Raw genomic sequence first — 27,361 nt, 5'->3', positions numbered from 1 at the left:
CTGGTGCGCTCTGCAGGCTCCACGCTCCCATCCAGTCCTGCTCGCTCGCGCTCACACACAGACTCACTCTCTCAGCACCGCGGCGGCGGCGGCGGAGAAGTTTCCCGCGCAAACAACTGGCACGCGCGAGCATCGCCTGTTGCTACAGCACAGAGGTAAAGATACATATTATATTTATCAGATTAGAACGAGAAAAAAGCTGTAAAACAGTGGCGTGGGGTGATGAGAGGGTGATTTATAAAAGGAAGATTGTGTAAAAGAGTGTGCTGTGTACTGAAAAGAGATGAGGTAACCTGAAAAGAGTTAAATTTACCCAATTAAAAGACGGAATTACACAATTCCACATTTAATAAAAAAGTTCAACACGGTTACTAACTTAAATGTAGGTTTTCTTCAGGTAGGCTACTAAGTGGGAGTATATTTTTTTTGTTGAAAAGCTGTTGAGACCTAGACTTAGAGGTTTAATTCATGTTGTTATTTAATTTAGCTTTGGTGTGTAATTTATGTTAAGGTTAATTTAGTTAGTTAGCTATATGGGTTAATTTCACACTGTATAGGTATTATTCTACTTCATAATAGTTGTGGATTGTTTTTTGCAATACTGTATATCATTTATTAGGCCACAGTTTTTACTTAAGTACTTTGTCGTGTTTGTTTCATATGCACAGAATATTCAGCAACAGAAAATATTCGGCTGAAATTGACAAAAAATTGACTGTTGGTGTTTAGTCAAATAAATAAAAACACAAAAGCTTTGATGTCCAATAAAAAATTAAGTGTCTCTAAAACACTAACTTTACAGGAGAGAAATATTTTTATTTTTTACATTTCAGTGGAAGCCAATGTAAAATGATTATATTTCAGGTAATCTTGAAGAATTGTATTGGTCTTTTAAACAAGATTTTTTATACAGTATTAGGTGTATTTGTGTGTTCCAATTATGTACCTAGTAAACCAAAATACACAAAATGTAGATACTTGTTGATGTAAAAATATTCAAAAAAACTTTTTCTTTATATTTTTGGAGCTAATTGTTTTTTCTTCTAAAAGCAAGACAGAAATACATATAGGTTAGTTAATTTATGTAATGGTAAAAAAGTGGCAAAAACAATGAAAGCATGTTAAAAAACATATTTGGTGTTTGGCTTTCAGCCAGATGCTGTAATTTGCACAATAGCTTTTTTTTATTTCTGCACTGCTTTAAGTTAAGTCAAATATGGTATATGGTTCATTTCCACACTAATGCCAGCCATACAAGAGTAGATTTTGAAAATATTCTTAAATTATTTAAAAAGACGTAGAATCTTACAGTCTCACTGTTTGCAAAACTGCGACTAGATTTTGTTTAAGAGTATCTCCCAGCATGCCTCCTGACATTTATGTGAAACTGCTTAAGTATAACCACAAACAGAAGCAGTTTTTGGCCACAGCTGTACTTGTGTGTTCTTTGCTTTTTGTAATCAGTCACATTTAAAATCACTGTCAAACTCAGAGTGTTGCTACCTATCATTGATATCTCTACTGTAGATACTTACTGTATTGGGCCTAAAATTGTACTTCAGTTAATAGTGTCAATGTATTTACTCTGATTTTCCTATAAGGAACGTTAGTTGTACACATTCTACTAGTATGTTTCACTCAAATGTGGTGAAAATGGCCATAGTAGTGACATCCAGCACTCTGAGTGGATTTCAACACTGGTTTAATGGTTGGGTTAATAATTGGGTTGATTAGTGGGAAACCAAAGCAATTATATAGAAAGCCAATTGGCCCTGGAGGCACGTAACAGTATTAGACATTATCCTGACCAAAAATTTTTGGCATCTGACATCATGACAAACATTGAACCTGAAATTAATGTTTACTGACGTTGGTGGCCAGCTGGGGAAAAAGCATAGCAACTGCCTAGCAACCCTATATGAATCACCAATCGATATGCAGAACCTTAAATAACCTTCTGCTTAAACATGTCCTGTCATTTGCTATTTTGAATGTTCATTATAGACTATACTTAATAATGTAACAGTGTCATGCTGCCATCACCATTTACTGAATTAACTTACTCTAAAATGTCATGACCTTTACTCTGCCTGATGTGACACCTAGCTTCAAAATTGTGTTACCAGTTGTGCTAACATAACACATGATCTGTCATGGAGTATCCATGTCATGGAGTATTCAAATACTGTAGAGCTTATCTAGTGCTGAATGTGAATCAGTATCAGGCTGATTTTGCAAACAATGGTAGATTAATTATTAGAGTAAAATAAATAACTTCATATTATTATATTTGGCAGTTACTTACTAAAAAGCCGATAGATTACTAGTTTTTTTAAATATATATAATTTTAATATCACTAGCTGTATCTAAAAATGTGGGACTTTTCATCCTCAGTTTGAATAGGGTTTAATATTTAATATTGTTTAATTCAGTACTGTAATATCATGTCAGCACGGTAAGCATGTATTCAATTTTGTTTAGGCATATTTACAACACCACCGAGGTTAACAACATAATGAGAGAAATAATGCAACTGTAAGCAAAATTCAGATTTTACCAGTAATGGTACTAATCAACGTATTTATGTATGCACTTGGGTAGTTAAATAATGGGAAAACTTCGCATGAGTTACTGTCATGGCTTTTTGTAAACATGGAGTAAAATTACCAAAAAACAAATAAGTTTTTACTAGTTCGAAACTCTGACCTATCAGATAACTGCAAAAATGTGATTTTGGTCCGATTTTTTAATTGCATTTAAATGCACTTACTGTTAGAGTTAATTCAGCTTTGTGGGACTAAATGAACAGTAAAGTACTGTAACACAGTTAATAATGTAGGACTTAAACTAGCTCTGGCGGTTCTAATGCAATGATGTCATAATTACTTCAGCACTATTGAGTTTAATTAATTTCTGAAGATTTTGCAGTGTATTCTATGTTATATGCATTCATTCTAACATTTCTGTTTACTGTCTCCTCAGGAGCGACACTGAAAACTTGAACTCTTAGAACCGTCCTCCATCCTTGAGTTTCTCCTCCTCTCTCACACTCCTGGATTCAAACATGGATTCCAACCTGGTGGAAATACTTAAAGGAGACAAGTGCCTTTCCACAAACGACTGTGAGTTTAACTCTTCCCTACCTGGAGACCCTGAGCTCAGGAACCTGACCCCCAGCCCTGGCTGGAACCAAGAGTCCGAGCCCCTGTCCTTCCTCAGCCCAGCCATCACAGCCGTCTACTCTGTGGTGTTTGTGGTTGGACTGGTGGGAAACTGTCTCGTCATGTATGTCATTATCAGGTATGATTAAATGTGTTTCCAAATAAATCTGAGGTTTCTTATGTGGCAGCTCACATCAATCATCAGTCTACTTCGGTTTTCATTAGTGTCAGCAAAAGATTGGCTTGAAATCAGATGTTCAAATATTTTGTCAACAAAGGAGATGTGCTTCGTAGATGGAGAAGCATAGTTAATAATTCAGTGGTGTTCCTGTTGAAGAATTGTCAAAAAAAGCATCTCAGTCATTTTATAGTAATTCTAAAGTGAATAACAGCTGGGTTAAAACATTGGGTATAAATTCTTAGGCTGTAAATTTTTACATATGAATTTTAGTACAGTCTTACTCCTTGCAGCTCCAGCGATTTTTTTTATTACTTTACAAAGTTTAATGGTTGACTGAACTTGGCCTGCTTACCAGATATAAAATTCATATTTAAATACATCTATTTCATTTTTTCTTGTTTTTTCATATTGGCATCTGTGTTTGGACAGAAACTGGCTGTATGTGTGTATGATTTAAAGCAGTGGTTCCCTTCTCTAATTCACCAAATGCTGATGCAGGGCTTTTTAATAGCACTGCTGTAGAAGCCTTCCCCTAGAGCTCTATTTATGAGTCAACTCTCAAGTAAATCAAAACTAAGACTTGATGAAAGGCTTGTGGAGGGAGCAAGAACGAGAGACTTATAGAGGAACAGAGAGATCTGGTCTTCCTCAGAGACAACCAGGTGTTACTCAGTGGTGATTCTTTACAGATTCCATCACTATGAACCTGTCAATATTGGAACGTTTAATCATCTGCCAAGCCTTTTCTGAATTGTCTCTTTGGGGCATTTTTTTGTGCTGGGTATTTTTATAATTAGAATTGATCCTACATACCTAGGCCTGGACAATAATTCGATATCGGTATTTATCGCGATAAGAAATGTTTCAATAACGGTGATATCACTTTTGTGGTATATCGATATGTATTATGTACAGAATCTGTCACGGACAGGCGTTTTTTACTGGCGTCAGCTCGCCGCAGAGCCAAACACATTCAGCCCCCATAGCTGTGCTACCTCAGTGCGTGATGACGCAATCACACAGGCACGTAGCCAGATAGGCTAGGCTAGGCTAGGTTAAAATGGCTAGGCTAGGCTAGGCTAGGTTCAGGTCCGCTCCGCTACGCATCTAAAATGTCTCGAAACGGAGCCAGGACGAGCGGATCCAAGGCTAGGGTAGACTCGGTTCGGTCAGCCGCTGTTTCGCTCGCCCATTCGCGCGTCCGCTCGCTCATCCGCGGCTCCGCTCGCTCGTCCGCTCGCTCATCCGCGGCTCCGCTGGCCCAGCCGCGGGTCCGCTCGCTCATCCGCGCCTCCGCTCGCTCATCCGCGCCTCCGCTCGCTCATCCGCGGCTCCGCTCGCCCAGCCGCGGGTCCGCTCGCCCAGCCGCGGGTCCGCTCGCTTGCCGCTTTGCTGCAAATTGTGCCGGTGAGTGGAGCCGACAAGCAGCGTAACGTTAATACATCTAATCTGTTCCACCACCTCAAGCATCTTCACTACATACAATATTTTCCTTATACTGACTGAAGCACTTTAATAGGTTATGTTGAAACTAAGTTATTTAAAGTTTATGAATCCTTTAGGTTTGTTTATTTGCCGTTGATATCATGTTGAATACCTCTTGTATTCTGGCTGAAGCACTTTAATAGATTATGTTGTCACTAAGTTATTTATAGTTGAAAAATCCTATAGGTTTGTTTATTTGACGGGAAAATCTTGTTGCTTTTATGTATATAAAGGCTTCTTGTATTATATATCCTAGTTAAACACTTTTGTTTTAATCTGTTAAATTTGTTTACAATGAATAAGAAGCTCTGCCTCTGTTGTCATTTAAAGTTATTTTTATTTGTAATAGTTATATAGGCTTATGTTTGACAGGGATGTCATGTTATTATTTTGCTATATGCAAATAAAATTGAGCATTGATTTATTTTGACTACTTTTATTTCTAAAGTATTAAAGTTTTTGTGAAAGGAGGTTTCAAAGACTTAAAAAACATTTTCATACAGTAGTAGGTACAGATTTCCATTAGATAGATTGATACAAAAAGTGCAAATACACAGTTAAATAATCATTTAAATTTGCAGTGCAAGCTGCAGAGATTGCAGGGATTCTTTTTCTGAGGCCTTCAAAGTATTTATCGATATCGAAATTATATCGTATCGACCGAAATTTAAGGAATATATCGTGATATAAATTTTGGCCATATCGTCCAGCACTATACATACCTATATTTCAAAGTTAACTGGACAAAAACTAAATAGATTGTATTTTTTCTGCACTTCAACTCTAAACCACAAAGTTTATAGTTTGATGAGTACAGCAGTATTATTATTTTTTTTTTTTTTCAATTTTAGTGTAGGTGTGAATTCCAGAAGGTACAGCTAAAAATATATCTTCTCCTATCCATTTGAAAATGCATTTATGTGCATATATAGGTTGCGTACTTACAGTGCTTTCCAAAAAAATCGAATTAAAACAAATTATCCTTACAAAGAAGTTTAATTTTATATATTTTTATTCTACAAACAAATGTGCTCTTGTTAAAAACAAATACACTTGCCAACAGATCTTACTATATAATACAATTTTAAAAATTGCATATACACATCCTCAATTTAGCATAGTCATTTGACTCACCCACTCACCATGGTCCCCCCTGTCATCTGCAGTTCTCCTGATACTAGCAGTGTTAGGACAAGTACTGGTCTTCACTACTAGGGGTGGGAATCACAGGGCATCCTATGATACAATATCAGCACAATACCTCGCCCACAATAACGATAATATCATAATACTGTGATTCTGCGATACTCACAGCATCTGTGTTACTGAAGAGAATAAAATACTCCTAAATAAGAAAATACAAAAAAATATTAATTATGTATTTATTCTTGTCAGTTTTACAGAATTCGCCAATGTTTTTTACCACAGCTTTATCCTATTTGTTTGATTAGTGCTACCATGTGGAATAATAAACGAAAAAAAAAAACAATGTAATATATTACAATATCTATCTCTTTTGTCCCGCCCATATTTAATACGTCAATCACACCTCTTTTAGACTAATATAAAGTTGTCAATGTGCTCTGAGGAAAGCACCAGCTCCCCAACATACAACTGTGCCAGACAGCATAACAATGGATACGGTGAGGGGAGAGAGAGTGCCATCTATCCACCACCCATAGAGTGGAGCATGGGCAATTGAGTTCTCTTGGGCTCTGGTTGTTGTGGCAAAATAGTCTTAAGCACTACCTGGACGGGGTTAGTTTTTCAGGGGGATGTCTGTGAAAAATATTTCACACTTCTACTCAGTGATAAAACTCTTACATACGGACTGCATTTGAAAAAAATAGGAGGACCAGTGAGTTTTTAGGCTTTCTCGGTCACATGACATCGTGTTCAGTAGCTCCTCCATTTCCACCCACTGTTGTGTTTGCGTGGATCCGGACGGGACTAAAATGAATTAATTCAGCATGCAATTTACTCAGAGGGCGTCTGTGAAAAACACATACATGGTTGCACCGGACAGGAATAAAATCACAGAGGACCCCTCATAAAAGAGAAAATTACCCACAGGACCCCCTGCATCCCATCTACAGATAGCGCTTTAGTCTGCTGAGACCCTTGGAGACTGCTTTAAAGCTATCACTAAACTACACACTTTTAGCACGCATTGTACAAGAAATGTAAAATGCATGTATAGTGAAATAGTGTTGAAATGCTTTATACTTTATGTCTGTTGGGGTAAGTTTCTATCAGCTTTGCTTACAGTTTATTATGAATATGTTTTGGTAGATTTGCTAGAGGTTTTTCAGTTTTGTTGAATTACAGTTGTTAACCGCAACTTTCAAATAGTGCTGATTGAACTGATTCTAGGTTGGACTTTGAGCTATACTTTATCTTTACCACTGAATAACATTTAAATTTTGTTTTCTAAGTACTGCTTTGTTGTTTGGAATCATTGAGTGAAGCTGGTTGTCTTGTCCTATCTCCTTTTTTGTGCCATCTATCCATGCTATCCGTGTTTAAATGGTGTTGGAAAAATGAGCAGTGTTTGTTAGGGTATGCAGAGCTCATGATATCATTGGCTAATGCATCTTTACTCCAGCCTTTACTGTAACTCTGTAGGCCTGTTATAGTGATTGTTGGCCTTACTGCTTTAGAGTTTGGTTTCTGATACAGCTCTCATTTCCTCGCAATTGCCATTTAACTAACTGTCTGACCAATAGTACTTTAACTAACTACTTTGTGCAAAAAGATCCAAGACCATTTTAACATTCATAGATTGATAACACTTATAAGCCAGTTGTGTCAATGTAAAGGAATATTAAATCCCTTACAGCACAAGGATTATGCAGCACTTCGACGGCATTTTATTTAGTTTTTTGTCCCAGATTTCTTTATTTTCTTACATAAAACCAGTATTACACTATTATTATCAATTTATAATACATTCATAATTACTTATTTCTGGTGTAAGAAGTTGTTACTGTATCTCTTGTTATTTCTTGATCTGTTTTTTTAAACCCTTTTCCCAAACTGATTCAGACATACCTTCTAATTAGTGAATTCAACTGCTTTAATTTGCACCCACTGCTGCAGGCTTTTAACTGCGCACACACAGCTTGTACAATCTCCACATGAGTCTAAGGTCACCTTATGCAGTGCTAAACAATGAATTGAGAGGTGTAAAGCCTCCCCAGTGTGGGGCTGGGGCCTTGCCTTCTCAGTAGTAATGGAATATTGTACCTTGTTGTGGTGTTGTTGTCAAAAAGAAAAAAACCCAAAGGGTCACGTAGGTTTGATTTTTTTATTTAAAAACTGCATTTTGAGATTATTGTGTTGTTTTAGACTAATTTTTTTTTTTATGATTTGAAACATTTGTAAGTGACAAACATGCAACAAAAAAATGATTCATGAAGGGGCAACCACAGTACATGTTTACAAACCTTGGACTGTGAGCTGCTGTTTTGTTAAGGTGGACAAATATATCTAAATTGAGTCCACAATTGTTGATTATCACATTTTTGTGCAAACAGTGCACAACCCACATTCATTATTCGGACAAAGAAACAAGCTCACTGATAGTCTTTATTGCCGTTGTTGAGAGAAAACATATTTTCAGCCAAATCCATTTGTTATTCTGTTTATGGAAGCTGTTAAATTAGATTATTTGTGTCTATTTCCAGTTAAGTGGCCCAGCATATGTTATAACAGATTAAAAAAGTCTATACAAATGTAATGTTAATGTAGGGTGAACGCATTTAGATTTTTTGTTTTTTATGAAAGAGAACATGGAGGGCTGTGTACATCACTGATTTAGTTATTCATTTGAAACTTAAAGCTTGTATACCTTTCAGAAAAGTTCGGCATGATTATATATAACTGATATGTATTTATTTACATTAACACGTATGTTAACACATTTTAGGCTGTTGAAAATGTCCATCTTTTGCTCTTTCTCTCTCTCTCTCTTTGGGAAGCAGTTTTATGAAACCAATGGTTGATGTAGAGTCAGGTGCATGTTGGCAAGTGGCCATGAGGCCAGAATAAGGATCCCAAAAAGAGAACATTTATGAGTAAAAAAGAATGTATGGTCACCCTATGCACAATGTTGAAATGAAAGCGAGGCTGGTGGGTATGCTCCTACACCGGAAATTCCAAGGCAGAGAGGGAGCTGGAAGAATATCCACCAGTTTAAATTGCAGTGCCTGTGTGGACAACTAACCTCGCACACCTCCCTGAATTACCTGTGAAAGTTGTCAAAAATGGGCAGAAAAAAAGTTCAAGATTCCCCGGATTGATCACACATAAAATTAATGTTAACACGACCGTTAAATGCCAAATAAAGTTCAGCTAAGCATGCAAGTGTACACTCTTGTAAAACCAGACTCCCCATGGTAGGATATTCACTATCTAGCTAGCTAAGCAGGTTAGGCTAAAGAGCTATGGCTTGATTGATGTTACCCTCCACTGGTTTGACGTTAAAATGAGAAAATAAACTGTTCAGGGTTAATCAAGTCATAGCCAGAGAACTGGGTATAAGATAAGATAAGATAAGATAAGATAAGATAAGATAAGACTTTATTGATCCCCCAAGGGGGAAATTAACTTGTTACAGCAGCAGGACAAAATCAAGGTGCATATCCAGTAACTAAAAACTAGCTAGCTTGCTGTCTCTCTGCTAACCTTCATCTGGCTAGATTTGCTGGCTGGGTAATATTAATATGGCTAGCCTTAGCTAGCTAGCACTGATTTTGTGAATCCATTCACGGTGAAAGACGGGATATTTGGGGAAACTATATATATATATATATATATTTATAAGACATACGTGAATAAATCGTATATCATTCGGCAAAGGAGGCTTGGTAAAAAAAAAGAGAAATCAAATGTGTACAAAATTAAGTCTGTCACTTTTTCACCTGCCTCAACAGGTGAGGCTCTGATTTGTTTCTTGTGGGAACCAAAATGTCCCATCACCTGTGGGGTCTGTCCTTCAAACAATCAGAAACCAAACCTTGCCTGTCCAAAACTGTGTGCCAATTATGTTAACCTGCTTTTGTTTGACTGAAGATTAAGTGTTTTATAAGGAAATACTATGCAGATGATGGATAAACTATGTCAGGAAATTTATCATGCATGCAATTTTGGCTAAATTTATGCCAGAAAAGAGGTCTTATGTCCCCCTTTGCCCACAAACGTTAATGTTATTCACATTAAAAATTCATCCAACTCAAATACTGCATTCAGCTTTCACATTACTGTAAGCAGTGCAGTTTGTTTTGCCTTCACATATTCAATCATATTCAAAAATATTTATTTCTTTAGCTTTCACCTGATGGGTAAAATTAAAATAGTTTCTCTGTTGGCAGGAGATTTGACAGGTGATTTGGATAAAGGGAATGTGAGAGGAATTAACTGAAATGATCAAAGGAATGATGAAGTTATGGGAACAGCACACTCAAATAGATAGCAGATTGTGCTGACACTTTTATCCAGAATGACTTAATATTTAATCATATTAGACATATGATGGTGTGCTTTCCACAATCTGCCACAGGGACAAGCATGCCAATGGTTTTCCAAGTACTACTAGTGTATCATTATATAGAATGTATTTTAGATAAAATTGTGATTTTGCCGAATTCATCAGATATGTATCCCTATTATTCGTCAACTGTAGTAGCCTGTGTTTAATATTTTTATTTAATGAGTATTCACACAGGTTAATTAAAACAGTTTTAAAATGTGGGGAACTTTATGTACTATAGGCCGATCCATGGGCCGTTACATGTTTATGCCTCTGCAGCAGTCACTGTAATTTCTCCTAGAAAGCAATTCTGCTGAATGCTGTTACAGGAGACTGATTTCTGAATTTTCACCTTTCCTTATACCTGATTTATATTATGTGGTCCATAAAACTAAAGGACTTAATTTAGTATTTGCCCTGAAGTGCAAGTCTGCCAATTCTGGATTGAGAGTTTAATAGTATATCAATGATTAGTGACAGGTCATTTTTTCTTGTAATTGGCCTGTTTGGTGTGACTTGTGTTGTTTTCTGATTTTTTTTTCTTTTGGATGGGATTAGAATTTGAATTATTTTAAGGTTGGTGCCTTAAATTATTTAAAATATTATAAAAAAAATTAAATTTACATTATTAAAATATTATAATTAAATAAAAGAAAGTGCGCAAATTGAATTATTTGTTTTTGGTATGTATCAGTTGCAGAAATAGTTCGTTTTTCTGCCCATATAATAATATATTTTTATATTTAACATTTTTTAAAAGCCTTTCTTTGAAAAAAATATTCTGCATTCCTTCTACACAGTGCTTTTCATTGAAAAAGTATACCTATTACCTATAAGTCCTGCCTTATTATTATCTGTCCATCTATCCATATTACCCATAAATACTGTCTGTTTTCTTCTACAGTTGGCTTTCACTTTTGTACACATCATTCCAGAACTCAAAGCCATTCCCAGCCTTTGGCAGCAATCTTGATGGAGTGAGTGGAAAGAGAAAAAACGCATGAGCAGATGCATCTGTCACTCTAACTTTACTTGAAAAGATCTAATCAGGGCTTCTGTCTCTCTCTTTCTTTTCCCTAATCGCTGTGATATATTTATTCACTAGGAGACATCAAATGAAGTGCTGTCATGTTCTGCCGCTGGCTCACTTTTTACAAGAGAATAAACAAAATCATCTGTATGTGAAGACAGTGATGTAGAAAAAGATGTAATTACATAATGTGAAGGTTCAATCTATTTTAGTAATACTTCCGTTTACAGCTACTTAGTAATAAAGAATAAAGGGTCTAATTTCTAAAAAGGTCTAAAATTACAGTATTTTATTCCAGCGTCTAAATGGCATTGTATACTAAATAATGAAATGGTATAGTTTGGTAAACCTGTTTTTTAGAGCTTTACATCATACTATTCATAGGTAATTTCTGTCCTTTAAAACTATGTGTTTATTTACAGTGACAGGATAAGTTCCCCTGAATATGACATTTTCGCTCCCTTGCCCTTCTCTCCTCAGATACACCAAAATGAAGACTGCGACCAACATCTACATCTTCAACTTGGCCTTGGCTGATGCTCTGGTTACCACCACAATGCCGTTTCAAAGTGCAGACTATCTGCTGAACACCTGGCCATTTGGTGAAGTTGTATGCAAGGTCTTCATCTCTATCGACTACTACAACATGTTCACCAGTATTTTCACACTAACCATGATGAGTGTCGATCGTTATGTGGCCGTGTGTCATCCAGTCAAAGCGCTGGACTTCCGTACTCCACTCATGGCAAAATGCATTAACGTGGGTATCTGGGTGCTCTCTTCAGCTGCGGGAGTGCCAGCCATGGTGCTGGGAAGCACACAGACCAATAATGGTAAGTTATGCTTACATAAAAAAAATATATAGATTTTATACTGTATGATCAGTACAGTATGATCATTCTGACCTTGGAGTCATTTTCCCCTGAATGTCATTGAATCCTTTAAATTGCAATGTCAGTTAGAATTATGGGGTGCAAATATGCAAAAATAAGTTAAAATTGATTATGTACCAAGAGAAAAATATGCATTAGTGCATTAAAAGTAACTAATTAGGTAATTTACTAATTATTTTGACGATTAAGTTTTCTTTTAAGGCCAAGCAATATAAATATGCTTAATTTTTTCTGCATAAACCGTCCCTTTGTAAATGACCTAAAAACTTGACTTTCCATCTTAGACATACATGATATGTCAGATGTTTGTGGACAGTCCTTTTGATGAATGCATTCAGCTACTTTAAGTTGAATTTACTGAAGACACAGATGTGTACAGAGAGACATTGCTAAAATAATAGGACCTAAAACCCCTTAGCATTGAGCTCATGCTGGTGTTTTATCATCCAATATTTAGCAATCTGGCCTTGAGGCATGTGATTTTCAATTCTGGTATTAATTTCTTTAAAATAAAATGTAATAATATTTATAAAAGGGATTTCAAACCTATGAACAGTAATGTAATTTACATTGCTCAGTTGCCCCATTAGGTCACGTAGACCGAGTGTGTGAGTTAATACTTTGCTCTTCCTCTTGATGTGTTTGCTGTTTAATGCTGTGTGGGTGGCAGTTTGAGAAAGATTTGATCTTTCAACTGGCTTCACACTGTGGAAACATGTCAGCTGAAGCTTCCAGGTTAATTGATATGATACAAAAGAGATGACTCTATGTTGACACTGGCTAGACTAAACTTTTAAGTCAGTCTGACCTCTTTCATCTCACATCATATCTGTGTTTCTGTTACCTTTTCTTAGCCACGCCGGGGGAGTGGTGTGGGTGTTCGGTGTCAGAACATCTATGAGGGAAAGAAGCTGAGGAATGAATGCCAGCATTGAGAGTTCCACAGCTTTTATGTGTGACATACCTTCATCACCTTGCCCCAAAAAATCACTCTTAAACCCCCAATCTCTAAGTGGCCAATAAAATTATTTGGGTTTGTGGTCACATCAGAACACATTTTGTACATGACTTGTACATTTTGTGTTCCTGTTTGACTTTTATGTTTAAACACTTTTAAATATTTATGAGCAGAATGTAATAGTCTTGAGAGATTATGACCATATCTTAGCAGGTATGGGTGATGATCAGTGCTGTAGATAGCTCATGTGTTCAATAAGGAACCACTGCTAGTTAGTTATATTAGGCAAACAAACAGTGGTTGTAAAAAATGTTAAATGTTAAATATTTCAGTGTAGTTTTTGAACATACAACATACAATACATAATAAGGTAATCACTGGCTGAGAAATCTGCATTGCAATAATGTGTAAACATGCTTGAGAATGGGTTTCAGAGGCTCGGTAATGGAATTGCATAATTCCAGAAGGCCTTACTGCAACCAGGCTGATGTGCATGCATTTCTAATACAGCTCAAACAACTTTCTAATTTCCATGTTGATCAGTTCTCATCACTGTGGTATTTATCAGTCATATCTAAAACAACAGTGAATCTGAATAATTCAAAGTGTAATTCAGAGTGTCTGAGAAGCTGCCTCCACCTAAATAACTATTACAGAGAAATGTAACAGCTAAAAAGCAGCAAAATAAACAAAATCTAAACTATCAGTTCCATAACACTGTACACTATCAAAGAAAAATATTAACCAAATTAAACATCTAATTACGGTAACTTTCAACAGTTTCTGCTATAACATCTGATTCTAAAACCATTCTACTAATAACTAATAAAAAATATTATGTAGATGTGTTTTGTGTGTAGTTCATAGTACAATTGCTATGAATGTACATGATAAAAATATAGCTCAAACCACAAACAAAAAAATTATAATAAATTATTGACATCCCTGAATGGATGGAACTTACAAATTAATCACAAATTTTAAGTTAGTCCCAATTTCTACATTTTATAAATGTTTATGTTTTACAAAATTAGTGCATCCCATATATAGTAACATGTTAAAAGTTGTGGGAATAGACTGACTAAAGAAAACAATAGAGCACTGCAATGACCTGCAAAATATGTGTGCGGAGCCTCATACTTTGAGTGTGGATGTGAATCACATGGACAGTTCTAGGCAGATATCGCAAGTCACAATAATTATCACCCACTGTTCTGTTCACTGTGGATGGTAATGATTGCTATGGCATATTTCTAGTACACACAGTACAGGAGGAATATAGATTGAGAGATGTTAAATGCCCACTCAACATCAGATATGGAATATCCCACCCATCCGGCACCCACTCTCAGTCCTCCCTCAGTCCAAGTAATCTGGATAATGAACTTCACCCAGTCATGAGCATGCTGGGCAGTGATTAGTGTCACACACAAGATATCACCTTACAAATTAAATGGTTGTGGGTGTTTCCAAGCTGTTCGCTGAGGTAACATTTTGTGGTCAATTTACATACTGTTATCGCATGACTTTAGGCATGTCAGCATATTTTTAATACAGAGTTAAATGTGACATTAATAACTATTCAAGCCTGCTAAGATTTGTTTTTAATTTCTTTCCAGGCACCACAGAGTGTGCCCTGCAGTTCCCTGAACCGTACGAGTACTGGGACACCCTGATGAAGATCTGTGTCTTCGTCTTTGGTTTTGTCATCCCTGTCCTCATCATCAGCGTCTGCTACTCCCTCATGCTCCTGCGCCTCCGCAGTGTCCGCTTGCTTTCTGGTTCCAGAGAGAAAGACCGCAACCTTCGCCGCATCACGCGCTTGGTGCTGGTGGTTGTGGCAGCTTTCATCATCTGCTGGACTCCCATTCATATCTTCATTTTGCTCAAAGCTATAGTGTCCATTCCTGAGACCACGGCCGTGATGGCTGCATACTTTCTCTGTGTTGCTCTTGGATACACCAACAGCAGCCTCAACCCCATTCTCTACGCATTTCTGGACGAGAATTTTAAGCGTTGCTTTAAGGACTTCTGCCTGCCGACGAGGGGAAGGGGGGATAGGGGTCTGGTTGGGAACAGGGGAGGGAGGAGTGCGTGCAGGCAGCTCCCACAGGCTGCAGAGAGCCCCCCAAGGACAGCAAAGCCAGCATGACTAGGCATGGAACTGTCCTCCATCACACAGACTGGGAAGGAGGACTCAAACACTCTTGGACTGACGCAGGTGTCGTCAGCCCTCTGACCACAGTGCAGCCGCCAGACGATATTGGTGTGACTGACTAGGAAAACCTTCCGTCTCTCATGAGAATTGTGCGAGACATGTTACCTAACATTAGATTCAGACTAGTGTAATGGTGACAGAAGGAGATGAAGTCTGGTGAGAATTCTATCTGGGGCTGTCAGTATTGGTTTCGCTTTTTTTGTAAACGTACTGCATATTTACATGTCTTTTGTCACTGTTATATAAAATCTGAAAACATCATTATTTTTTGCTCCATTTGATAACAGAAGCTCCCTTTTTTACACTGTGTGAAAAATTTCATGATTACAGACCACTAGAGCAAACTTGTGAAGAATCAGGAGATAAAAGATTTTCGTATGACAGTGACAATGTAAATCTCTGATCTCACAACACAATTATATTTCCTTAGATAATAAATGAAATCTCAAATGTTTATAAATGAAATCTCAAATGGCAACATATTCAGAATGTTTTAAATCCTATATAATGGAGTTTAATTATTTATGTTTTATTTTATATTTTTTTACCCACTTTTCCCAGCAAAATCTTTTGAGTTTGTTGATTTTCTTAGTCCATCTTGCATCTAGTCTGTTTTAAGATGTACCCAGAGATTTTAATGATGTCTAAGCCAGGAGAATGCCAGGAGCAGTGATTAAAAAAAAATATGGATAGGTCTAGGCCTCTTCTGGCTGGTAACAGTATGATGTGAAGCTTTGTCCCCATCCCCATATGTTTTAATAACAAAACATCTCTTTTATCTACTCTAAACTCCTTTAAACAAATCTTCAGCATCTAATTCCAGCAGTTATATCTTCCTAGGATTTCCCTATGTATATTTTGTCCCTTAAAAAATAGATTTTAAAGTTATTCTGTTGTATTGTAGATATAGTTTAATAACACACTTGTCAGCACTTCATTTCCAGTTCTACTTAGGAATTAAGTGATTCATAGCCTTGGCTGGAAAAGACCACCTTCAGAACCTGTATTGTGCACTTCTTAGCTGAGTTGTAGTGGAACTTACATCAGCTGCACTTTTACTGTTAAAAACAAAAAAACACACAAAAATGACCCTTACCAGACCTGGTGTAAAAATCCACTATGAGTAGGTGAGTCTGTCTCCACATCTGGTCTCCACTGCTTGGGTGGCACATTTGACAACAAAGTAGACAACAAAGATATGTTGGGCTTGGAACTACAATGTCCATTGTTTTACAGTCATTTCAGCTTGTTATTTTCCTGATTGTTTGGTTACTTGTTGATTTGCTTCCAGAATTGATTATTATTTAATGAAATCCATTTTATCATCTACCTGTGAAGTGTATTTTGGTGCCTCTAGATGTCACACAAGCACAAAGCAGAATACATCCACTCCCAAGATTAACGTGATAGTGAATTTTGTCAAATATACCAGATCTACAGCCAACTGCTTAGAGAAGCACATGGTTGTTGAGTTTTAGCACAAGGTTTAATATCAGCTGACAATTGTTGATCAACAAGTCAACTAAGCACTAATATGAGTTATTTCAGCTCTGAGACTTGTCCATATTTTGTGTACTATTCTGAGGTCTTCTTAAGTTCAAAACAAAAAAATGAGCACATATTTTATTGAATATTATTTTCCATTTGATCCTTATGGATTCCGGAATCTCTGTGGTTAAATCACTTTTTTACACCATTAATTTCTTTTAATTGTTTCTGCGTTGCTGTTTCTGGAGACCTTGACCTTGAGTTACCTCTAAACATATAAGTCAATCCAGCCCTTTGGCTTCTCATTTATTTCCATTCAGAGACTCACTGAAGCATACGTGTATCATTAGGTGATTTATTGATGTGGTTTGGGGGAAAGGGTTTTGCATTCTGAACACCTATACGTTTTACCCTTTACATATTTTCCAATAAATTGATGAGTCTGGTGTAAGTTTCGTTTAAAGTGTTGAACTGTTATAATGTATTTCTCAGGGATTGTAAGTTGTTTTCTAATCAACATAAATGCCTTTGTGTATTGTCTTTCTGTTAGCTGTGGTGGATTCTATTGTTAATTGATTTTCTCCTATAACTGTAACTCTTACTATAAGGGTCGCCAAGTCGCTTTCAGAATCCTGGCAATCATATAAGTTGAATGTCTTGTGTTTTGTTTGGGGTTTACTGATGTACTCATCGGCATATATCTATAATCTCCCTTTTTACATCTGTTTTTAAGCAGGAATTTCTGTCTATCAGTTTTCTGATATATGAAGAATTCATTTGCAAAACAGATATGTGTTATCCTTTAAACATTCATTTATCTGTTTTTGTAAATTAACTCTTCATGTATAACTGTAGGTGTATTAGCAATGTGTGTGTATGTGGTTATATTGCAGTCCTGCACTGTTTCTGTCTTTCTGTATTATATACAGATATAAGTGCACTTTAAAGGCCAGGATCTATGACCCCTCCAGCATAGTTTTGCCGATAACAGAAAGCACAACATGCATCAAAGCACATACTGGACATTAATATTTTTTAACAGTAAACTGGTAATCACTGACCCCTGATAAGCTCATTATTTTTCAATACAAGTAATTCTGTGATTGGGTGACAGGTTTCAGATTATTGAGGCTCAGTTTGGGGTAGTATTTAGAGCTGCTTAATGTACAGGGTCCTGTATAGTGTTTCTGGAATAGGCGCATATAAGTTAAATATGTGTATCCTTGATTAACTAACATAGGAAATCAATGTTTATGGTTTAAGACCTATTTTTGAAAAAGAGATATATGGGTCAATGACCATTTAAAGATTTTACGTAGTTCATGTAAAGGTTAATTCCCCATCTAAAGATTTTTCAAAGTCTCTTTTACAACCCTAAATCATAAGAAGCAAATAAAAAAAATGGTTTTAAAAAAAATCTTATTCAATTGCAGATAGTATTAACCCAAGATATTTCAAATTTCATTTGTTAATATACATCCATTTTTGCATTTCTGTCGAGCAACATGTTCCAAAAGACAAATGTAAAAGACAGTGTAACATTTACTACTTTGTAATGTAGCCCTTTCTTATCATAGAACTTAAAATATATTTTAGGAGCAAGGATACTAAGAGAGAAAGTGTTTCAGGAGTTCTTTGTCCCATTCTTCTGTAAGATATGAAACAATATGCGGTGTTTATAGCACTTTTCATTTTAAAATTCTTCACACATTGTTTATTGTGGGTGGGTCAGGATTGCTGGCTGGACAGTCTGGTTCTGTGTTTATTATAGATCACACAGCAACTTCTTCCAAAATACTGATTCTTTTGACAAATATATGTTTCCACTGTGTGATGGTCAATCAGATATGCCAAAAGTGTCAAAAATATTAACACAAATTAAAAAATATTAAGTAGAAGTATAGATACCAGGGTTTAATTTAAAAAGGGTATTAACCAAACTAAAAGTGTAAAAGTACTGGTTTCATAAAAGTAAAAGTAATGTAAGGAGAAAAAACATCCATTAAGGAGAAAAGCTTAGGCTGCCCCACATGAGCCTGTAGTGCACTAGTAGCCTTCCCAATGCACATTTTTCTAAAAGTCATAATGACAATAATGTTATATTTTAAATGTTAATACTGATATATTTGAGATGCACTAGGCTGCCTGTTTCAGCTACATATATGCAAAATGGCAGCAATTCCATATTTTGGTGCTTGACAAAGGTTTGCTTAAGTAATCGTATTGCCTATGTCATTTAATCAACATAACAGCCATTATAATTACAGATATTAATTGTTGGAAATCACTTTTTTTTTGCTTCTCGTCCAACTTTTTTTTGGAATTTATCGCTAGTAAAAATGCATGGTCTAAAAGTTACCAGACATAAAATATCAAACATGAAATATCTTGGATTTATTCTGTCTTTAATGAAACATAAATGTAAGGAACTCTGCATTTTAATTTGCATTTTCCATACTGTCTCAACTCCTCTATGGGTTCCTCTATGGAATCACTCAAAATGAACCCTTGATTTTTTTAAAAGATGGACTCCAAGCTTGATGGTTTATATATGATAACCAGTAAGAGAAAGGTCTGATTTGTGATGTCATAAATGTCAGTAAATTTAAATATAACTACCTATTCAGCAAACGCAATGGCATTCACAGTAAAATCTCTTTTTAATCAGGACAGCCAATGTACAGGCAAATCAGAATGGATGCCATGTTTTCTATAAAGACACAGTGAGAAATAATGCCTAAAATAGAGGTAACATCATAAAATACAAAAACATATAATAAAAATATAATATAAAAAAATCCTATAAAATATATGTTTTAATATGATATTTGTTATATTATATTTATATTTTATCTTATATTATATTTTATTACATAAACCTATACAAATGTTGTAAATGGACATCATGGGGAAAATATAAAGAAAAAATGTATAGTATTATGTGCAATTTAAACTTCCATACAGTGCAAACCAGTTTTAACAATTATGTCATTACCTTAATTATCATCCATTAAATAATTATCACATAATCCACATAATTATCAGAATTATCACGGTTAGCTTAAAGCTATTTTTGGCCTGATGCTGGAGGGTGAGAGTGAGAAATGAGTCAGACGGGCTTGTGTGTGGATTTACTGCTTGTGGTTAAGAGCATGTGTGTGTGTGTTGATGGACGGGTCCACACTGGAGAAAGGAGCAAGCCGGCATCATCTGTGATTGTTTTTGTAAATCCTGACCTGAATGTTTTCAAATTTGGCAGAGGGCTTAATCTCGACATGCTGGAAATCTCCGGGTCGAGCAACATTACATAATGTCACAGAACGTGTGACATCACTGAAATTAGAAAGTAGATTACAAGCTGCGGATTAGCGGACAGTGACTTCATTTGCGTTGTTTTGTCTTCGTACTGCAGCAGATTGGATTTTGACTGTGAGGTCAAGAGGGGAATTCCATCGAGTTTTCAAAATTGCTGTGTAATTCAGTTGTTGAGATTTGAGACGGTCGTTTGTGTGATTTGATGGAGCACTGCAGAGAAACTTACTGACTGATATTTTTACAGTAGTGATAATGGCAAATAGAAGACAAAATGTCTACGGTAAAAAAACCTTATATCTTAAAAAATGCATAAGAAATCTCTTGAAAAATAAATGCGTAGTTTTGACAATGTAAAAATAACTGCAGACTGAAATTTTGCATGACATCAGCTATGTTTTATTACAAAACCATAAAATCATTGTAAAATAATATATTGGGAACAGTTATTTCTTTACCTCAAACCACTCAAAATAAAATAATGCATACATTTAGAAAAAAATATGGAATTCTTTTTTTATGAGAATAATTTATTTTGAGTGTATTTAATTTAATTTAACGATAACTGAGGTTCTAAACTTTGTGACCGTATATTTATTATTTCACTGTTTCAATCCAATGTGCTGCAGTTCTCAAAACAACAGTGTGAAAACAACAGTGTATCCAAATAATTCTCAATGCATTTTTCACTGTATATTATTATTGTCTGCATTCCTGTGAATAGCATATACAGCACAAAAACATATTTATTGTACTTCCAGCATGTAAATAACAGTGTATTATTTGTTCTCTGCTGGGCATTATGATTATTGTAGTGTACTTGTATTTTCTTTTCTTTCTTGTGCTCGGTCGGAATGTGTTAATATGCTTTATGTGACATTGAAGTCCATTTGAGACTGAATACATCATTACCAGCTGATTTGTATTTCAGCTCCTGCTTAAACTACAATCTGAATGAGCCCTTGTGCTGTTCTAACATGAATGTATTAGCAGCAGGTTGTTTATTTAAGTAGGCTGTTTACATTTATTAACATTTATTTTTGTACTATAAGATAACCACAGTTTAGCAGCTGAAAATTCCAATATTGAATTGTATCCTTGTATAATTCTATCAGATACTTTGAGTTTTATCAGCAAGGTATTTCTCTAGATATTTCTAATGCAAACTGAATTAAGTAAAGTCAAACTAGCCAAAATATTGTTTTTAATCATTTCTAAATTGTAGATTAATATTGAAGACATTTTTATTTATAGTTTTGAGTTTATCATCATCTTTATTAATCTACAATTTAAAAACTAAATTGAATGACAATTTGTCCAATGTCCAGATATAGCTGGTACATTTAAATGACTGGTATATGTATAAATAAACAGATAAAACTGGCCACGCAAAAGGTAATTTTTCTTTTTATAATCTCTAGCCTTAATGTAAATGATTCTATAAATATCTGTTTTCTTTCAGTTATTGCTTGTGCTTTTCAGGCCTTATATCTCCTTTATTTGTAATGAGAGAATTTATTTATGCTACAATAAGAAGCAACATTACAATTAGAAATATATTTGTCTTTTTGTAATGTATCTTTTTTGTTGGGATATATATGTGCATTTTGTGTGTAATGCATAGTGTAACGGGGGGATGACAAGGAAATTAATATGTGTGAGTGTGTGTGTTCTCACACTAACATACAGCGTTGGTGTATCTGTGCTGTAAAAAGACATTGTTTCTATTACTGACAAGATCGGCTGTCTAACATTCATTTCTGCAGTTAAAAATGCTGTTGCATGAAATTAACTCTTGTCCTTGTGTAAAACGATCTGCCTGAGAATCTCCTACCTGAAAATAAAAGTAAATAACCACTACATTGTTGATTATATGGGTACAAACATTTTAGTTTTTGTTTTAAGTAGGGCTGTCAACATTAATGCGTTAATGTATTCATTTAACCTGGAAACTATAATTAATAATGTGACAAAATGGAAAGAGCCTAGTACTTTTATTTAGTAATGCTTACTGAATTCAAAAGGTAGATTACTTTTTATTTATGCTCTCTCTCTCTCTCTCTCTCTCTCTTTCTCTCCCACTCATACAAATAAGAATGACCATTTATTAATAATATATTGTAAACCAATAGTACAATATTCCTGAAGACTCCGCATTCTTTTTAATTCATCATCTTAATAATAACACTCAAATTAATAATATCAAAAATACACTTTTGTACATGCCCCGGACACAAATAGCATCAACCGATTAGGAACTTATTAATGCTCTGTTTCTAAAGCCATCTTTTAAAAGGCTAAAAACCAAAGGCTACAGCTAAAAACATAATCCATAGCAATGAATCAGTTTCTGACTCAGTTTTAAAAAATGTGAAAAAGTGACATTAAGAGCTTCACAGTGTAGGAATTTATGGCAGGTCTGCAGTTCAGAAACTGTCTGCATTCAAGGTCAACACGCACAAATACATAACCTGGTGTGAGGAGCATTAAACCTGCACTGCTGAGCAAACTCACTCTGCCAAGTACTAACTGTAAAACATGGTAGCAGATCCATAATGATCACAAGCAACCTTGTGGTCGCCATTCCATCACTTATTCTTGAAAGGTGGCACTGTTTTTTTGATATACATTTATTGACCAAAAAGGCACCAAAAAGGTGTTGTTGAAATGAAACCTTAAATGTGGCAAAGAAATAATGATTTACTATGATGCTGTTGGGCCACCTCTAGCCTTGATAGATAGATAGATAGATAGATAGATAGATAGATAGATAGATAGATAGATAGATAGATAGATAGATAGATAGATAGATAGATAGATAGATAGATAGATAGATAGATACTTTATTTATCCCGAAGGAAATTTAGGCATCCAGCAGCAACAACACAATACAATAAGAAACAGATTCAAACATAAATTAAAACAGAAGAATAGAGAAAAAGAAGAAGAAAAGAGAAAAAAAAAATATATATATATATATATACGTATATATATATATATAAGGCTATACAAAAACGTACTATACAAGGTAAGATACATATCTGTAAACAGAGCAGTGCAGTTGTTGCTGATGTTCATTAAATAATTAACAGAGCAAAGTGCAGTGTGCAATGACATTGATTATGAAAGTGGCTGATGTGACATAGAAATAAATATAAATATGCAACTGTAACAAATATAGTTCTAAAAGGAGATTGTGAATATGTGAATACCCAATCATGAGTAAAGTGTACTTGAACGTAAGTGAGGTTGGGGAAGTGTTAATGTAAATAATTAAGTGGTGGAGTAATAAAGTCCATGTGGTGTGACTGAGTTAAACTCAGTCAGTAGCAGCATCCCGTCCCCGATGGGAGGAGTTAAAGAGTCTGATGGCTCTCGGAATGAAGGATTTTCTGAGTCTGTCTGTTGTGCAGCTCTGTGACAGCAGTCTGCCACTGAACACACTCCTCTGCTTCATGATGGTGGTGTGAAGTGGGTGACTATCATTGTTCATGATAGAAAGCAGTTTATCCAAAGTCCTTCTCTCAGCTATTGTAACCAGAGAGTCCAGCTCCATTCCAACCACTGCCCCGGCCCTCCTGACCAGCTTGTCCAGCCGTGATGCATCTCTCCTCTTCATGTTGCCTCCCCAGCACACCACAGCGTAGAAGAGAATGCTGGCCACGATTGATTGGTAGAACATCTGCAGAAGCTTCTTACAGATGTTAAAGGACCGCAGTCTCCTCAAGAAATAGAGCCGGCTCTGTCCCTTCCTGTACAGGGTGTCTGTGTTTGTTGACCAGTCCAGTTTGTTGTCCAGCTGCAGACCAAGGTACTTGTAGGTCTTCACTGTCTCCACGTCAACCCCCTCGATGGAGACTGGCTGCAAGGGTAGTCCAGACCTACGAAAGTCAACCACCATCTCCTTGGTCTTGGATATGTTTAACTGCAGTTGGTTCAGTCGGCACCAAGCAACAAAGTCATCCACCTTTCTCCTGTACTCCTCCTCCTGACCACCCTTCACACACCCAACGATGGCAGTGTCATCCGAGAATTTCTGCAGATGGCACATCTCAGAGTTGTACTGGAAGTCTGATGTGTAGAGAGTGAAGAGGAAGGGGGAGAGCACAGTCCCCTGTGGTGCTCCAGTGCTACTGACCACAGTCTCTGATGTGCCGTCAGTGAGCCTCACATACTGTGGCCTGCAGGTGAGGTAGTCTGTGATCCAGGACACCAGGTGAGGATCCACATGCATCTTCACCAGCTTGTCTCTGAGAAGTGGAGGCTGGATGGTGTTAAAAGCACTGGAGAAATCAAAAAACATGATTCTCACAGCACTACTGCCCTTGTCCAGATGAGAGTAGGTTCGGTGGAGGAGGTAGATGATGGCATCCTCAACACCAATCTTCTTGCGATATGCAAACTGGAGAGGGTCCAGTGCATGCTGTACCTGGGGTCTGAGGAGTGGGAGAAGCAGTCGTTCCATGGTCTTCATAATGTGGGAGGTCAAAGCTACTGGCCTGAAGTCATTGAGCTCACTGGGGCGAGGTTTCTTGGGAACAGGGACCAGGCATGAGGTTTTCCACAGCGTTGGAACCCTCCCCAACTGCAGGCTCATGTTGAAGATGTTAGACAGGGGTAATCCAAGTTCAAAGGCGCAAGCCTTGAGAAGTCTTGGGCTCACCTCGTCAGGTCCAGCTGCTTTCCTTGAGCGGAGTCTCCTCAGCGCCCCTGTGACCTGGTCTGCAGAGAGGTGGAGGGTGGAGGTGGGGGGTGGCAGACTGGATGTGCTGACAGTCTGTGGGAGGGAGACCGGTGTAGCACTCAGAAGAGGTAGGGAGGTGTCCAGTGGGGCAGAGGCTGAGGTTGCTGAGATAGCAGGACAGACAGAAGCAGGTGAGGATGAAACAGGGCAATCAAACCGGTTATAGAAGAGATTGAGTTCGTTCGCTCTCTCCACACCACCAGCTGTTGCACTATCACTCTTTGGCTTGCACCCTGTGATTGTCCTCATACCGTCCCAGACCTCCTTCATGTTGTTAACTTGTAACTTCTGCTCAACCTTCTTCCTGTAGGTCTCCTTAGCCTCCTTTAAGCAGGACTTGAGTTCACGCTGGATGTTCTTCAACTCCTCCTGGTTCTTGTCTTTAAAGGCCCTCTTCTTTTTGTTTAAAAGGTCCTTTACGTCACTTGTAATCCAGGGCTTGTTATTAGCAAAGCAGCGAACAGTTCTTACAGGAACCACATTGTCCATGCAAAAGTTCAGATAGTCAGTTGTGCAGTCTGTTACCCCCTCAATGTCCTCACCGTGAGAGTCCTGCAGAACACTCCAATCTGTGGATGCAAAGCAGTCCTTCAGGGTCTCCTCTGCCTCCTGAGACCACTTCCTGAAGGAGCGTGTTGTGGTTGGTTGCCTCATCACACAGGGTTTGTACTGAGGCTGCAGGTAAACCAGGTTGTGGTCAGATTTTCCAAGTGGGGGCAGTGGGATGGCGGTGTATGCATCACTGATGTTAGCATACAGGAGGTCAATTGTCCTGTTTTTTCTGGTTGGACAGTCCACATACTGGGTGAAAGAAGTCAGTGTGGAGTCCAGCGTGACGTGGTTGAAGTCACCAGACAGAGCGACAAAAGCATCCTGGTGTTGTGTCTGGAGCCTAGCGTTGGTCGCGTGTATGACGTCACACGCAGCCTCCGCGTCCGCTCGGGGGGGCACGTACACACAAACAACAATGGCGTGTGAGAACTCCCGCGGGACGTAATATGGTCTTAAACTCACCGCGAGCAGTTCAACATCCCGGCAGCAGATAGTCTCTTTAACAGTCACATGCCCAGGATTACACCATCTGTTGTTAATGAGGATAGCGAGCCCACCGCCCTTAGATTTGCCGCTCCGCGCGCTGTCTCTGTCCGCTCTCACAGTGACGAATCCGGGGATGTTTACATTAGCGTCGGGGATGTTAGCGGTTAGCCAAGTCTCAGTGAAGCAGAAGAGACTGCACTCCCGGTAGGTCCTCTGGTTTCTCACTAATGCTGCGAGCTCGTCCGTCTTGTTAACCAGCGAGTTCACGTTCCCCATCACCACTGCTGGAATACAGGGCTTGTATCTCCAGCGGTTTTCCCGTCTTTTAGCCTTTAGCTTAGCTCCGGCTTTACAGCCCCTGGAGCGTCGCTTAAGCTCCGTCGGAATGGGGTGCCTCGCGCCCGCGCGGCTCTTTGTTCTCAGCACGAGAAGTTCTTCCCTCGAGTAAACAAAGTTTCTGCAGCCCATGTGCAGAGTTTGGCGATCCGTATCCATGGGATACATATTAACACACACTACAGCGTAGTAAGAGACGAAAAAAAGAAAGTAAACAAAGAAAAAAGTTCACTTATGGTGAAACGCTACACGGAGCTGCTGGAAGGCTGCCGCTCTCGTCAGCGCCGGAACAGGCCTGTTGTTTCAGGCTGAGCTATATATAAGATTAAATAAAGTTGGGCACGAAGACAAACAGGCAACAATTTCTCACCAAGAGGTACACTATCCCAAAATAGCCTCTGAGAGCCCTTTTATAGGCCACACCTGTAATCATTTACATATCCGCGTGAGACATAGCTGTGCATTCAGCAAATAGGGCATATATATTTATTTTGTCTATGAGTATATTTACAGTAAATATGAGACTTTATTAGTTGCTGGCAGTAGCCAGCCAGCCAGGTTCAGGATTCCTGCAGTCAGTAAAATATGAAACTTCAGCAATCATGAAGCGAAGTTATCCATCAGGAAGCCAGAAAAGAAATGAATGAAAGAAAGAGGAAGAAAATAAATAACAAAACAAAGGTAAGTCATCAATTGCACTGAATCAATTTTGCTTTGAAACGGCCCTAAATATGTGTATATTTTTAATTGGCCACATAATCTAGGCTACACCAGCTTCTTAAAATTATGCACATTTCTATAAAGTTTCAGTTTTTTATACATATAATATAGATATGTACATATATACATATTGGAATGGAAGTGCTTTATGTCACCTGCAAAGCTGCTTAAGATGCAGCAGCTAAGAGGCATTTAAAATGTCTAATTCTCTCAGTAGAGCATGTTGTAGTAGTCCCAGTAGGTGAATATAAAAATCTCTGTTGGGG

At 37.3% G+C, this 27,361-nt stretch overlaps 1 protein-coding gene across 1 annotated transcript; it reads left to right on the top strand.

The window, feature by feature from the left end:
- On the top strand, positions 1 to 22,117 carry LOC103039256 (delta-type opioid receptor-like). The gene is made up of 4 exons (XM_007240031.4): positions 1 to 155; positions 2,984 to 3,301; positions 11,869 to 12,221; positions 14,859 to 22,117. Exons 2-4 carry the CDS (start codon positions 3,066 to 3,068, stop codon positions 15,389 to 15,391), a joined length of 1,122 nt encoding a protein of 373 aa, XP_007240093.1. The 5' UTR covers positions 1 to 155; positions 2,984 to 3,065; the 3' UTR covers positions 15,392 to 22,117.
- Positions 22,118 to 27,361: the final 5,244 nt, after the last annotated feature.

The sequence above is a fragment of the Astyanax mexicanus genome, chromosome 8 (genome assembly GCF_023375975.1).
Source record: "Astyanax mexicanus isolate ESR-SI-001 chromosome 8, AstMex3_surface, whole genome shotgun sequence".
Classification (NCBI taxonomy): domain Eukaryota; kingdom Metazoa; phylum Chordata; class Actinopteri; order Characiformes; family Acestrorhamphidae; genus Astyanax; species Astyanax mexicanus.
Note: the sequence above shows the minus strand (reverse complement) of the source record. Positions and strands in the feature narration are given on the sequence as shown.